This window comes from Myxine glutinosa, chromosome 5, assembly GCF_964187855.1.
Source record: "Myxine glutinosa chromosome 5, kmMyxGlut1.1, whole genome shotgun sequence".
In the NCBI taxonomy this organism is placed as follows: domain Eukaryota; kingdom Metazoa; phylum Chordata; class Myxini; order Myxiniformes; family Myxinidae; genus Myxine; species Myxine glutinosa.
Window position 1 is genome coordinate 194,423,995 of NC_136265.1, and position 15,496 is coordinate 194,439,490.

General features: G+C 46.2%; 1 protein-coding gene across 1 annotated transcript; it reads left to right on the forward strand.

Moving 5' to 3' along the window:
• Window positions 1-3,788: 3,788 nt before the first annotated feature.
• Window positions 3,789-13,879, forward strand: NDUFAB1 (NADH:ubiquinone oxidoreductase subunit AB1). The gene is made up of 4 exons (XM_068115164.2): window positions 3,789-3,994; window positions 10,016-10,144; window positions 12,253-12,340; window positions 13,619-13,879. The coding sequence occupies exons 1-4, from the start codon at window positions 3,830-3,832 to the stop codon at window positions 13,708-13,710; spliced, it is 474 nt and encodes a 157-aa protein (XP_067971265.1). The 5' UTR covers window positions 3,789-3,829; the 3' UTR covers window positions 13,711-13,879.
• The last annotated feature ends 1,617 nt before the right edge of the window (window positions 13,880-15,496 follow it).

Sequence of the window (15,496 nt, forward strand, 5' to 3'; positions counted from 1 at the left end):
ACAAAAAAAAACAACCTTTGTGGAAGTCCAAAGACAAAAAGGTGACACGTCTACTTTACATCTTTACACGGAAGATTTTAAACTCTTTGCACCAAACGACGACAAATTGGCACAACAACTCAAATGAGTGAAAAGGTACTCTGAAGGCATTTAGATGGAATTTGGCCTGGATAAGTGTGCCGAGTGCACATTCATACAAGGTAGACCAACAAAAACGTATGACATAAAAATTAACACAAATCCAAGAATACAGGAGCTAGACAACGAAGCATCATACAAATACCTCAGAGTAGCAGAGGGCCACCAAATATGTCATAAATTACCAAAGAATACCTGCATAGAACAAGGATGATCTTGAAAACATACCTTGCTGCAAGGAATAAAATCAAAGCCATAAACCAACTTGCAATAGCAGTATTCTAGTAGTGCTGTGGAATAATAAACTGGCCACAATCAGAAATCAATAAACTGGATATCAAAACAAGGAAACTCCTCACCATCCACAAAATGTTTTCCAGAAATCAATGCAGCCCAGGAATGCACCTGCCGAGCCGAGAAGGTGGTAGCGACCTGATGGAGCTCAACCAAGTGCACAGCATAACAACTATAGGATTCGCTGAATACGTAAAAGGTGCAACAGACACGAAGACAACAAACTAGAGAAGGTATCCCTAACCCCACCAAGCAAAAAATTCCCAAACAGGTGTGAATGGAAGATGTCACACATGAAACCGAATCAACAACGAGTACAGTCCTAACAATTGCAAAAAAGAAGAAAGGTAAATATAAAACAAAATATCAACAGATATACACCGACAACTGGGGAAAATGATAAAAGAGCAGGAAGGTATAAAAAAAAGAGCTGGATATATTGGGAGTAGACAAAGAAGGCTCTTTGGAATGGCTAAGAAGAGGTCATCTCAACTGGGATGGAGAACGAATCATTATAAATGCTCAAGACCAAGGACACTACACCTATGGCTTTAAGAAAAAGGCAGGACTGAGTCAATCAGACAGGTGTAGGTTCTGCAAGGTATAAACAGAAAGTACGAGCCACCTCCTATCAGGATGTGAAAAACTCATGTCAGAACAGCTGTACTCCAAAAGGCACAACAAAGTATGTCGAGTAAACCACCGGCACATCTGCAAAAGTCTCAATATCCCAGGTGCAGAAAACGTGTGGAAACATGAACCAAAAGCAATCACTGAAAACAAGGAAGTAATGCTCACGTACGAACTAATGATCCCATTAAGCGTGAACATAGAAAATATAGCATTGGACCGGATATAGTGCTGAGGTACAAAAAAGAAAAGAAGGCATTGCTATAATTGAGGTGTCATTCTCCAGCGATTTTGGCTTAAACAACGCAGAAATCAAGAAATGACCAAATACCAAGATCTCAAAAATGACGTGAAAAGATCCTGGAAGCTGAAGAGCGTCAAAATTGTACCAGTGATAATTGGAGCAACCTGAATGATAAAAAAAGAACCTTACAGGGATCTTTAAAACATTCCTGGGGATACTACGACAAACGAACTGCAGTTGGAAGCTGTCCAAGGCTCGGTGACAATCCTCAAAAGAACCCTCGGGACAAAACTTTGAGAATAAGAAAACTTCACAAACTGTTCCATGAATCATGATCCCTTACTGAAACAGAGGTGGATACTGATCTGATCTTCACGAAACTTCACCAGATGGTGGAGTTGGTCATAAGGAATAAGCTTATTGATTTTAAGATCAAAGGTCATCTTGAGGTTAAATTTTTTAATTGCCATTTTCATCCGATTGGCTTGAAAATTATTTTACGGTGAAAAGGTCAAAGGTCAAGCTTCTAAAAATCATCAATTTTCATCTGATCAATCGTCAATTTTCATCCGATTAATCTGAAAATTAAAGAGCAATTGCATTGTACATCACGGAATTGGGAAACCAACAATTTGGGGTCAAAGGTCAACTCAAGATCAAACTTCTAATATCAATTTCATCTGAAAAATCATCAATTTTAATCCGATTGACCCGTGCTTTGATTTAGATCGTGGATTTTAATCTTAATGACATGGACAATTTGATGTATCCATGGCAACTTTTTTATTTTGTGGAGGGGTAGATTTTGCAATTATCATGCTCTGCATGACGTGTTCTTGTTTTTTCCGCCACCGAATGTGGCATTATACACCGCCCAAATAAAAGGACGTGTTTACTGATATTGAACTGAAACTTGGTCTGGGACATGTATCGCAAATCAATTCTCCCTCTTGTTAGCTCACATGGAACGAAGTTCAGGGGAGCTTATGCGATGGCACGTCGTCCGTCCGTCCGTAAACACTTGAAACCTCTTCTCCGAAACCGCTGATGGGATTGTGACCAAATTTGGCACAAATGATATTTGTTGTGTTGTGACTAAAGTTTGTTCACGGCATTAAAAAAAAATCGGGGTGTAAGGGGATCTACCGGGGGTCAAAGTGCATCCAGGTTTGACCCCCCAAAATAGGAATTTGCTTTTTCCTCTGAAACTACACACACTATTTCCATGAAACTTAACCACAACCTTCATCACCCGTGATGTACCAAAGTTTGTTCACGGCATTAAAAAAAAAAAAGTGCCCCTGTGGGGGTTTATGGGAGGGGTTGCCCCCTAAAATAGGTATACACTTTCTTCTCAGAAACTACACATGCCATTCTGATGAAACTTGACCACATCATTAATCACCTGTGTTGTACCAAAGCTTTCTCCTGGCATTAAAAAAATTGGGGTCTAAGGTGGTGTATGGGGGGTGGGTTCCCCCCCAAAATAGTTTTTTTTTGTTTGTTTATTTAAAGTCTTCTGATTATGTTAGTATGATTCTACATGCTGCCCTGTCTTCTAGCAACCATTGAAATTGGTTTAAAATACCTTTAGTCAATGCAGTATACTGTTTATTCTACCAAGTGAGCGCCAGGGGTATTGCCCCTATGGTTTTTACATATATTGAGGGCAAATTCTCAAGTGTGGATTTTCAAGAAGTACAGCAAGCCATAATCCGCTCCTTCACCACTGGAATACGGCTGGATAAGAGATACGTCTGGCACAATTGAGCCTGTGATCCACCTCAAGCCCATGATTTCTGAAGATCTTTCCATCGTGATTGATGATCCACAAAAGTACCCGGTGTTGCCCGGCAACGCATCGTCTTCGTGACAGGAATCTTAAGAGAGAGGAGGAGGAGTGGAGAGGGAGCGAGAGAAGAGGGGAGGGAGGACGACATCACATGACAAAGCCCAGAGTAGTGTCCTTCTCGAAGAGCAGGCGAGCTATCGCCGGAAATTTGAACAAATTACAAATTCCTGCTCTAACCTCCAGAGGACACAACCACGCCTCAGCCGATGATGCCACGCCCTCAGCCGATGATGCCACGCCCTCAGCCGATGATGCCACGCCCTCTGCCGATGATTCCACGCCCTCAGCCGATGATGCCACGCCCTCTGCCGATTATGCCACGCCCTTAGCCACGATGCTCCCCCGCAGCTTCGTGCTTGTGTTGCATATGAAAGACGTCATTAATGAATATAAAGTAAAATGCATTATATTATACTTTTGCATTTGTAAATTACATTTTATTAATATTTGTCTCATTACATTAACGAATATGACATTGAGAAGTGAACAGATCATTTAAGGAGCGGTGTATAGGTAAAATCTTGTTAACAAGCATTTGTGCTATGTTAAGGTATAAAAATGTTTTAACACTGTATTCGACCTGCTTTTAAACGTTGTAATTTAACACCAAGCGGTAAATATTTTGAAACCACCCACAACATGTGGCATCACAGGAGTCACGTGATTGATTGATGGATCGCGCGGCGGTGAGCATGGCGGCGCTGTGGCGACTTGGCTGTGTGGGTCGTTCATTGGGAGTCATGCGAGGCTGGTCTGTGCCTGCGGTCACTCTCCCTCGGGCCTTGAGCTCATTGAGACCTGTGCAAACGTGGTCGGCGAAAGGAGCCGTGTTACCGGTACGTGTGGTCGTGTGCTCTTTTCTTTAATCTCAACTCTATATCCTGCACCTGAGGCCTTCTTGTACAAGGTCACTCGACAATGGCTTTGGCTGGGATTGCGATTCGCGGTCATTACAGGAGCATTGATCGTGTCGACTTCATGTTCATTATTCGTATGTTATAAGGAGATTTTGAGGAGACCATTTGGCCCATCATCCCGTGCTGTATCCACATTACAGAATTCGTGCTACTGCGTAGTGCTTGTTGCACATCCGAGCTCGCGCCGACTGCGTAGTGCTTGCTGCACATCCGAGCTCGCGCCGACTGCGTAGTGCTTGCTGCACATCCGAGCTCGCGCCGACTGCGTAGTGCTTGCTGCACATCCGAGCTCGCGCCGACTGCGTGGTGCTCGCTGCACATCCGAGCTCGTGCCGACTGCGTGGTGCTCGCTGCACATCCGAGCTCGTGCCGACTGCGTGGTGCTCGCTGCACATCCGAGCTCGTGCCGACTGCGTAGTGCTTGCTGCACATCCGAGCTTGTGCCGACTGCGTAGTGCTTGCTGCACATCCGAGCTCGCGCCGATTGCGCGAGGGTATCTGCACAAGGGGGGGGGGGGGGGGGATTGTCTGCACACGGGGGGGGTGGGGGGGGGGTATCTGCACACGGGGTGGGTATATCTGCAAACGGGGGGGGGGTGGGAGATCTGTACACAGTGGGGGGTATCTACACGTGGGGTTATGTAATCTGCACACGATATTGTTGCGAACGACATCATGGAGGCTTGATGTTCATACAAACAACATGCATTTTAAAGGCCATTTTCCCTGCTAGAGCGGGAGTTAGCCTTGCGGTCCCCATGACAATCTTCTCCATTTTGACCTTTTTTTCTGCATCTCTCCTTGTTAACCCCCTTGCCTGCATTTCTTCTTCCACCATCTTTAGCCAAGTCTTTCTCGGTCTTCCCCGTCTTCTACTTCCTTCTACATTCATTTCCATCACTCTTCTCAACCAGTCACTTTCATCCTTCCTCAACACATGACCAAACCATCTCAACCTGTTCCTCTTCATAGCATCAATCACAGGCTCTATTCCCATCATCTTTCGCAATTCATCATTTGTCTTCCTCTCTCTCAACGATACTACACACATCCACCGAACCATTCGCATTTCCACCCTTTCCAACCTTCGTTGCTGCTCTACATTCATTACCCATGTCTCGCTCCCATAAATCATAACACTTCTCACACATGCAGCACACACCTTTCCCTTCAGCTTCAACGACACACCCCTCATCATCAGCACGACACTCAATTCCCGAAACTTCTTCCATGCACATCTCACTCGAGCAACCGTTGCCGAGTCTGATCCACCTTCTCCATTCAGCATGTCTCCGAGGTAGCAAAATGTTTTCACACCTTCCAGCTTCACGCCGTCTCCAAGATCCAACTCAACATTTCCTCCATCTGCAGCTCCCTCTGTGCACACCTTACATATGAATGTAGCTGCCACACTGGTTAATGACCCTCTCAGACCACTACATTTTTGATGAACCCACTCTGCGCACATTGTACATTGAATGGAGTTCACTCCGACACCCTTTCTACACACAGCACAGGGCCACTTCCCAGTTCTTTCCACCTCACCACATGCTTTACCACTTGCCATCACCTTCGTCTTTCTGATATTCACCTTCAGACCTTTTGTCTCCATACATTCCTTCCACGTGTTCCTTCTTTTCCTTCAGTCCATCCATACTTTCCGCAATCAACACCAGATCATCTGCATACAACAACTCCCACGGTAAACCCTCCTTTACGTTCTGAGCCAGCACCTCCATCACAGCTACAAATAGTAGTGGACTTCGTACCGACCCCTGATGCACTCCCACCTTCACCTCAAACTCGCCACTGTTCCCGTCCTTCGTCCTTACAGCTGTGGGTGCTCTTTTGTACATTGCCATCACTACTCTGATCAACCATTCCTCCACTCCTAACTTCCTCAATGCCCATGTCAATACTTTGCGTGGAACCCGATCGAATGCTTTCTCCAGATCAACAAACCCAAGAAACAACTTCCTCCTCTTCTGCATGTACTTCTGCTGCAACTGCCTCACAATGAAAAGCACGTCTGTCGTTCCTCTTCCTGGCATGAATCCAAATTGCATTTCGTCGATCTTCACTTTCTTCCTTATCCTCCTCTCCAACACCCTTTCCAATACCTTCATTCCATGCTCCAATAACTTTATCGCTCGGTACGAGCCACACTCCAGAGGGTCACCTTTCCCCTTGTATAGCGGGACGAGGGTACTCAGTTCCCAATCCACTGGAATGCGGCCTTCTTTCACCACCAGATTACAGATCTCTGTCATTCTCTTCACACCCCAACTTCCTGCTGCCTTCAACATATCTCCCACAACTCCCGTCGGCCCTCCCGCTTTTCTACCCTTCATTGCTTTTATCGCTTTTTCCTGGTATTGGTCTCGCGGCTAGGGTGCCGGCTTAGGATCCCAGGATCCTGGGTTCGAATCCCGGTCAATCGCTGAATTAACGCCAGGGGGGTTGACTCAGCCTGTCATCCTTCCGAGGTCGGCAAATTGAGTACCAGTTCACTGGTAATTCCCTGCTTGTCGTAAAAAGGCGACAAAAAGGGTTGGCGGCAGGAAGGGCATCCGGCCGTAAAACATTGCTTCAAAAAGGGGACCGAAAAAGAACAACAACCACGGTCCCCGAAAAAGGCCAACCCCCGCTATGCGGGGAAAAATGGCCTCTAAAGGTGGTTTTTTTGGGGGTTTTTTTTATTGCTTTTATCGCTTCCTCAACTTCCTTCTCAGTTATCTTCTCTGCCGGTCCTAAAACTGGGTTACTCTCTATGTTGCCATCCCATTCATTCTCTGTATTCAACAACATTTCCATATATCTTTTCCATCTTCCTTTAATTCCATCTGGGTCGACAACGATTTGTCCCACTTCATCCTTCAAGCAACTCACCCCCATCACATCACACCTCTCTTTCGCTATCTGCTTTGCAATCCTGAATACTGCTTTCTGACCCTCTTCCGAATCCAAGTTCATAACGAATCGTATTCAAAATGAAGACGAGACGTGATGTTTCACATTGTGTGTCCCATCTGCTGGAATCTCATGTACCTTTCTGAAACCTTGGCTCATTATGCAGGGAAACAAGGTTAAAATACCATGTGACATGTATGTGTTCCTCCATCGTTTACTAATGTCCCTGCAATTCATGTGAAAGTACACTAATGTCTGCTTGTGTCTACCCAAGTGCTTGATCTATGTACATTGTACAAGCAACTTTGTCTTCTTCTTCTTCTTTCGTATGCAGCACTAAGTTACGAATAGCATAATTGGGGGCGTCGCTATGACGATGATGCAACGTTCGAGTAGGAATTTGTAATTTCAGAGTGTCTGCGATAACTTGCCTTCGTTTGATGGAAAACAAAGTCTGAATTTTGAGTTTGGGTGCACATAATCCAGGTGCATGGTGGTGTGGTTACCTGTAAATGGTGAGCAGAATGTTTCTTCATGGAGTCTTGGTGAACAGTGTGTGGTGTTTCGTATTTCAGCTTCTACACATTGGATTTGGCCTCTGATCATAATAGGGCCTGTTTTAGGGTGCTGTGGCTGCTTCTCCATAGCTGTTCCTAATACGAGGTATTCCCACAAATAAACAGAGCAATATTCTAATTGGGTGTCTGTCCGTCACGCTATCTCCGAAACGATTTTAGCGGGAATTCACCACATTTGGAAGTTTTGATTGCCACGTGACACGAAGGTGCAAGAGCAGTACCATTTTGGCCCTGCCTCAGTACCAGTTGGCCCTGCCACCTGGGGTGAGGTCAAAAGGTCAAATGCCAAAAGCTGTTATTGCAGGCACATTTTAAAATGAAACTTTTCATATGTAATCAGCATTGGGAGGCACGTGAAATATGTAACGACTTTTCCGGGATATGTAACGACATACATATCCATAAATATGTAACGACATATTTCATAAATAAATATGGAACGATAAATTGTTACATATTGTTATTTGTGACATACATTTATATGTATGTTATTTATATGTATGTTAACATATATTGTTACATATATTTCATAAATATGTAACGATACATACATATCCATACATATCCATAAATATGTTACATAAATATGTAACGACAGGGATACGGTGTACCTATTCTAAACCGGGGTACACACCGGGATCATTCATCCCAGCAAGCTGGTACTCAATTTGCCGACCTCGGAAGGATGACAGGCTGAGTCAACCCCCCTGGTGTTAATTCAGCGATCGACCGGGATTCGAACCCAGGATCCTGGGATCCCAAGCCGGCACCCTAACCGCTAAGCCAACACCAGGTTATTGCAGGCACATTTTAAAATGAAACTTTTCATATGTAATCAGCATTGGGACGCACGTGAAATATGTAACAACTTTTGATTTGACCCCCAGGGGTAGGGAATTGGGGACGTGGGGTGAAAATGGAAAAGATTTAACCCAAAATTTGATATTGGGTCGTTCCCGATGGAACGTTTTGCCTTAGTTGGGAAGTGTGGGGATTGGCATTAGCGCGACGTCGTCTTCGCTCCAGTTATCCTTGTTTTTGCAACTCTTGTGCGGTACGTACATGAAATGGTGCTCGGTGCTCGCAGTCACGTTGTGCTGGGAGCCGGGAGCCGTGCGTTGAACGATGTCAAAAGTGCAACCTTGAAGGTGTTCAGAAATGCTCAGGGCTTTTTTTTTTTTTTAAACCATCATTGTGAATTCACAACCAAGTCTTTTGCTATTATTTTGCAGTAAACCTACTTTGTTGACATGTTTGTTTGTTTGTTTGTTTGTAGGAAACTTGTTCCATGTGCTATCAGGAAATCCAATGCGAACACAAAGCTTCCCTTATTGTCACACCATGTCACTGTTTGTCTGTTCCCGTATATCTTGAGAACGAAACATTGTCTGGCCGCCAACGCTTGGCAAACATAATGGGGGCTTCATGGCATGGAGAAGGGTCGGGGGGGAGGGGGGGGGTGGGTGGGCGCTACCATGGAGAATGTTGATTTTTGGTGATGGTTGAGGGGAAGATACTTGGAACAGTTTGTGACCATCGTCAAGTTTAACACACTAGATAGTAAGTAAACAAGGGGAGGAATAGTAATTTTAGAGGGGCCGGTGGAGGTTCTCTACATCAGCGTGTTGCTATTAATGTCAGCCCCTATGGATTGTAGTGCACCCATGCTTGGCTTGCCTAATGGTGGCCCCATGTGGGATTTATGGTGAAAAAAACCAAAACAAACAAGTTATTAACTTTTATAGATTTTGTTTTTTTGAATGTAGGGAGTGGAGATCTTTAATGGTGGTCGCCACCAAACTTTGTAGTGATAGTATAGGCTCCTTGGGGTGGGGCCTGGTTAAGGGTCGGGTGAAAACAGGGAGGGTTGGGTTGGGATGGGAGGAAGGAGGGGCTAGGGTGGTAGAAGTGAGTGGTGGGGTGGTGGGATGGGAGTCCGGTGGGAGTGGTGGAAGGAGGGACCTGGTGTTGCCCGGCAAATCCGGGTACCCTTGCTTGTCATCAATAAAGATGAGTGAGCCAGTTCCAGAGGCAGCCATGACACAACCTCCACCATGCTCACACATGAGGTTGTGTGCTTTGGATCATATGCCGTTTCTTCCTTTCTCGACATTTTCATGTTTCCATCGTTTTGGTAAAGGTTTATCTTTGTTTCATTTGTCCATAAAACTTTGTTCCAGAACTCGACTTTGCACTTCTTGGCAAATTCTAATCTGGCTTTTCTATTTTTGGTGCTGATGAGAGGTTTGCATCTTGCGGCGTAGCCTTTGTAATTCTGCTGTCGAAGTCTTCTGTGAACGGTAGGTTGTGATACTTTAACTGGAGGTTGTTGATGATGTCACTGACAGGTGTTTTGAGGGTTTTTTCTTCACAGCTCTGTTGATTTTTCCATCATCGACTGCAGTTTTTGTCCACTTGTTTGTTTTTGTGTTGCTCCTTTACCCTCCCCCAGGTATTACCCCCTACCCATGTGAACTTTCAGCTTGTACGGAGTTATTCGGATGTTCCAATGTCTCTGGGCCTCATTCGAAGCAGGGTCATGTACGTGCTGAAAATGTATGACAAGATTGACCCTGGAAAGGTGAGCTTGGTTTTTATTGATTGACATTATTTCTATGAAAGGGAATATTCACTCGGAGTTGGAAGTGCCACGGGGTGGCACAAAGGTAGTGCACTGCCCTCTGGTCTTGTCCCGTGTGGGTTTGATCTATCACCAGATTGTAAACTGCCAGATTGGAGGAAGGTTGTGGAATCGATGATGCGATATAAATCTGTGTGTTCTGTACTCGTGTCTTCATTGCATTTGTTGGTAGACATCAAAGGACACTGATAATGGCAAGTAGGCACCCTTTTGTTATCGGCACCCTGAACAAATTACAAATTCCGGCCGAAATCACCTTCATTAGAATGTTCGGCGGAGCTACTGCATTCGTGAAATTGTGGTTTTCATCAGGATTTGATTTTTAAAAAATTTAATTATTTATTTTTGGACACAAGATCGAGGCTCGTGAAAGAGCTAACATTAATCACACAAAAAATCAAAGGGACACATAAAACATATAATAAGGGGAGCGGTAGACAAGATGGGGAGAGAGAGAGGGAAGCACACAAACACAACAATTGAGAGCAAGGACATCGGGAGATCTGTGGGAGGGAGAGGGCTTGGGGGAAGAGGTGTGGGAAGGCGGGGGGGGGGGGGTGGGGGGGGGGAGAAGTATAAAACAAGGACACTGCAAGGACTTCCAGGAAAGAAGTCGGTATTTCAGAAAAGTGGATCTGGGGTGAATTAGCAGGGTAGAAAAGATCAAGGTTTTGGATGGGGGAAGATAAGAGATGGTGGTGAACAGCTGTTTTAAAGACCTGGAGGGAGGAGTGGGATTGAAGAGAGTGAGGGAGTTTGTTCCAGAGGTGGAAGAAAAGAGGAATGAAGGAGTGAAGGTGAGCAGAGTCTTGATTTCGGCAGTTTAACCATAAGAGGGTTGCTGGCAGATCATGTGCGACCTGTAGGAATATTTTGGGGACAGAGCACAGACAGAGCTGGGGGAGCAAGGCCGGAGAGGAGTCGGTAGAAGACAGAAAGACCACCAACCTGCCTGCGGTGAGTGAGTGAAAGGCCCTTGGAGTTAGCTTCATCGCAGGAGATTCCAATGATTCTGAACGCTTTGGTTTCAACAGCGTGAAGCTGAGCTAGGTGTGAGGCAGGAGCACCGGCCCAGAGGGGGGAACAGTATTTTTTACCAACTTATGCAAGTTTTGCACTAATTGCTTTATTTATATTCGTTATATTAAAATGTGTTTTGACATGTTTGTGTGTCACCTCCACCTTGTGGTCTCAGGCGGAAGAATACAACCAAAAATGTGTTTGCACAGCACATTTACTTCGGGAAAAAGCTGATGTTTGGAAAACGTGTATGTAAACGGAAGTAGGTTCACTGAGTTTCTGACAGGTTAATCCGTTTGGGATCAGGGATTGTTCGTATTCATTCATTCATTAATTTAGGGTGGAGCCTGTGGCTGCTGGTTTGCATCATTGCTGGGGGTGCGGCTCTACCGCTGATGCAGTGCCCCCTGCTGGTTGGTGCAGAAATTTTGAATTTGTTCACGGTGCCGGCGAATACTCACCTACTCTTTGCAAAGGACACCGTGGGGTCTTTAACGTCTGCCGACTAATGCTGGCGGACGGGACACCCGTTTAACGACAGCTTGGAGGCGAGTGTGCGTAGCTCCAGGCCATCCTGCCAGCACATCATATGCATCGAATCCTGTGTACCCTGGCACATGCATTTGGTCCAATATAACTCCCCATTTGAGTGCTCAATGTGCGGACATTGTCATGGCAACGGTCGTCACATGATTGATTGCCAGCCACCCAATTTAGTGACGCCACTTTTTTTCTCCCTGCTGCCCGTATGAAATATTCTCAACGAAACACAAACTTTACTGCGGGTCACTTCTTTGAGAATAATACAAACTAGTTGCTCTGGATTATCCGTATGAACACATCTCAAAAACTGCAAACACCGCTCCAGCAGAGTCCGTAAGGACCGAGGATGTTAAGATGTTTATTTACCGGATGGAAGTAATATATTAATTATAAAAGCATTACCCATGATGCTTCAGCTTGTTTTAATTTGTTATGGGCCATAACTGCAGAGTCGTCTTGAATGATTTCATCGCTTTGTTTCTCAGCTTCATGTGACTTCCCACTTCATGAAAGACTTCGGGTTGGACAGTTTAGACCAAGTGGAGATCATTATGGCCATGGAAGATGAATTTGGTATGAATCGAACACCTTCTGTGCTTGTGGGCGGGTAAAAGGAAAGTGAATGTGTTTAGCCGATCACAGGTTTCTTTGAAGTGATATCTGACATGCATTGATCGATGATGCAACACTCTGATCGATGATGCAACACTCTGATCGATGGTGCAACACTCTGATCGATGGTGCAACACTCTGATCGATGGTGCAACACTCTGATCGATGGTGCAACACTCTGATCGATGGTGCAACACTGATCGATGGTGCAACGCTCTGATCGATGGTGCAACGCTCTGATCGACGGTGCAACGCTCTGATCGACGGTGCAACGCTTTGATCGACGGTGCAACGCTCTGATCGACGGTGCAACGCTCTGATCGACGGTGCAACGCTCTGATCGACGGTGCAACGCTCTGATCGACGGTGCAACGCTCTGATCGACGGTGCAACGCTCTGATCGACGGTGCAACGCTCTGATCGACGGTGCAACGCTCTGATCGACGGTGCAACGCTCTGATCGACGGTGCAACGCTCTGGTCGACGGTGCAACGCTCTGGTCGACGGTGCAACGCTCTGGTCGACGGTGCAACGCTCTGGTCGACGGTGCAACGCTCTGGTCGACGGTGCAACGCTCTGGTCGACGGTGCAACGCTCTGGTCGACGGTGCAACGCTCTGGTCGACGGTGCAACGCTCTGGTCGACGGTGCAACGCTCTGGTCGACGGTGCAACGCTCTGGTCGACGGTGCAACGCTCTGGTCGACGGTGCAACGCTCTGGTCGACGGTGCAACGCTCTGGTCGACGGTGCAACGCTCTGGTCGACGGTGCAACGCTCTGGTCGACGGTGCAACGCTCTGGTCGACGGTGCAACGCTCTGGTCGACGGTGCAACGCTCTGGTCGACGGTGCAACGCTCTGGTCGACGGTGCAACGCTCTGGTCGACGGTGCAACGCTCTGGTCGACGGTGCAACGCTCTGGTCGACGGTGCAACGCTCTGGTCGACGGTGCAACGCTCTGGTCGACGGTGCAACGCTCTGGTCGACGGTGCAACGCTCTGGTCGACGGTGCAACGCTCTGGTCGACGGTGCAACGCTCTGGTCGACGGTGCAACGCTCTGGTCGACGGTGCAACGGTCTGGTCGACGGTGCAACGCCCTGATCGGCGGTGCGGCGGCCTGATCAATAGTGCATGTGCTGTAGTTGTACCTGAAGGTTGAAGCTTTCCTTTTTAAAATCTATTTATTTATTTCCTGGTTCTTTCTTTAACCTCTTTCATATTGTGGCTTGTGCCGTTTCAGTATGTGAAATTCCTGATGGAGAAGCTGAAAAGTTGATGACGCCACAAGACTTAATCGATTACATTGCTGACAAAAATGACATTTATGAATGAAGTGCCATTTTCAGGTGGTTTCTTCACCTGTGATTGTCCATCAGTTGTCGGTAAGTTTTTGTTACTCGACACAATGCCTGAGAATTGTACATGTTGTCTGAGAAATGTTTCGTTTTGCTTGTACATTGGGTCTTCACCTTGCCACCAATAAAAATTGGTCACAACCGTGTCTGCGCTTTGGTGGGGGGGGGGGGGGATTAATGATCGTGGATGCTGACAGAAAACTGGTCCTCTGTGGCTTTCCGGCTCGGTTCACAATTGAAGAGGATGTCGGTCTCCACCGAGGGATGATGATGAGGATATTGGGAGGTGGGCAGGACTAAACGATTTTCGGAAAACGGTAGGGGTAGCACGTGTGTGTGTGTTAGGGTTCGGGAAGGAGGGGGCAGGCTTTTGATTTGTAGATTCATTTTGGGGGCAAAGGGGATGTTGAAAATTGAGATGAGAGAGATGGAGATGCAGTGAGATCCACGATGATATTTTCCCGACTGAGTTTTTATTTTGGAGGTGTTAGTAATTTTGAGCTGCATTTGATTAACGCTTTATTTCTTTTCTTACAATTAAAGGGATTCTTGCACATAATGTAGATTTCTATGGTGTCGTTTGGTGAGGTCATGCCCTGGAAGGTTGACAAACAACCAAGACAGAAGGTTGCAGGTGTACAAAGAGAGTAAATGTGAGTAAACTCTACAGTTGACAGGATGGTCTGGACTCTAGACGTAAAGGTTTGCAGATTCGCCTCTGAGCCATGTAGCCGAGGTTGGAATTCCGACCCAGCTATAAACTCTCATCCTGGTGTTTCACAATAATAATAATTCATTTATTTTGTATAGCGCTTTTCCAGAAGCCCAAAGGCGCTTTGACAGAGTGGAAAACATAATGCATAACAATACATGAAAACAACAATTGCAAAAAGACAAGAATCAAGAAAACAAACAGCAGCGATATACGGCATATATATAAGACAAGAATCAAAAAGACAAGACAAGAATCAATAGGGAAATATTTAAAGCAAAAGGAGGGAGAAGGAGAAGAGATAGTCAGGGGTTAAATGCTGTGGGTTGAATGTTGAATGCAGCGTTGAACAGGTGGGTCTTTAGTGATGTTTTGAATGTGGTGAGTGAGGAGGAGTCTCTGATGGTGTGAGGTAGTGAGTTCCAGAGGGTGGGAGCAGCGATGGAGAAGGCCCTGTCCCCCCAGGATCTGAATTTGGTCCGGATGGAGGGGGTCAGGAGGTTGGTACCAGCAGAGCGGAGGTTGCGGGTGGGAGTGTGTCTGGAGAGGAGGTCAGCCAGGTAGGATGGGGCCAGGTTATGGAGGGCTTTGTATGTCAAGAGGAGGATTTTGTACTGGATTCTCTGGGGGATGGGGAGCCAGTGAAGCTTGTAAAGGACGGGGGTGATGTGGTCACGGGTCCGGGAATGAGTGAGTAGACGGGCAGCGGAGTTCTGAATGTATTGGAGTTTATTGGTGATTTTTGAGGGTGAACCATAGAGGAGGCTATTGCAGTAGTCCAGACGGGAGGTGATGAAGGCGTGGATGAGGGTTTCTGCAGCCGTGGAGGAGAGGGATGAGCGGAGACGGGCAATGTTTTTCAGGTGAAAGAAGGCTGACTTTGTGATCTGTTTAGTGTATTTGTCGAAGGAAAGGGTTTGGTCAAAGATGACGCCAAGATTCCGGATGTGAGGGGAGGTGGATACTGGGATACCGTCGATGTTGAGGGCAAAGTTATGGGTGGATTTTGTGAGCGTTTTTGGGCCAATGATGATTATTTCAGATTTATCAC

Bases quoted from the DNA above. Each gene is read 5' to 3' on its own strand.
- NDUFAB1 (XM_068115164.2), top strand. From the start codon at position 3,830: ATGGATCGCGCGGCGGTGAGCATGGCGGCGCTGTGGCGACTTGGCTGT. The intron at 3,995-10,015 runs GTACGTGTGGTC...ACCCTCCCCCAG, and splicing joins CGAAAGGAGCCGTGTTACCG to GTATTACCCCCTACCCATGT. The intron at 10,145-12,252 runs GTGAGCTTGGTT...TTTGTTTCTCAG, and splicing joins ACAAGATTGACCCTGGAAAG to CTTCATGTGACTTCCCACTT.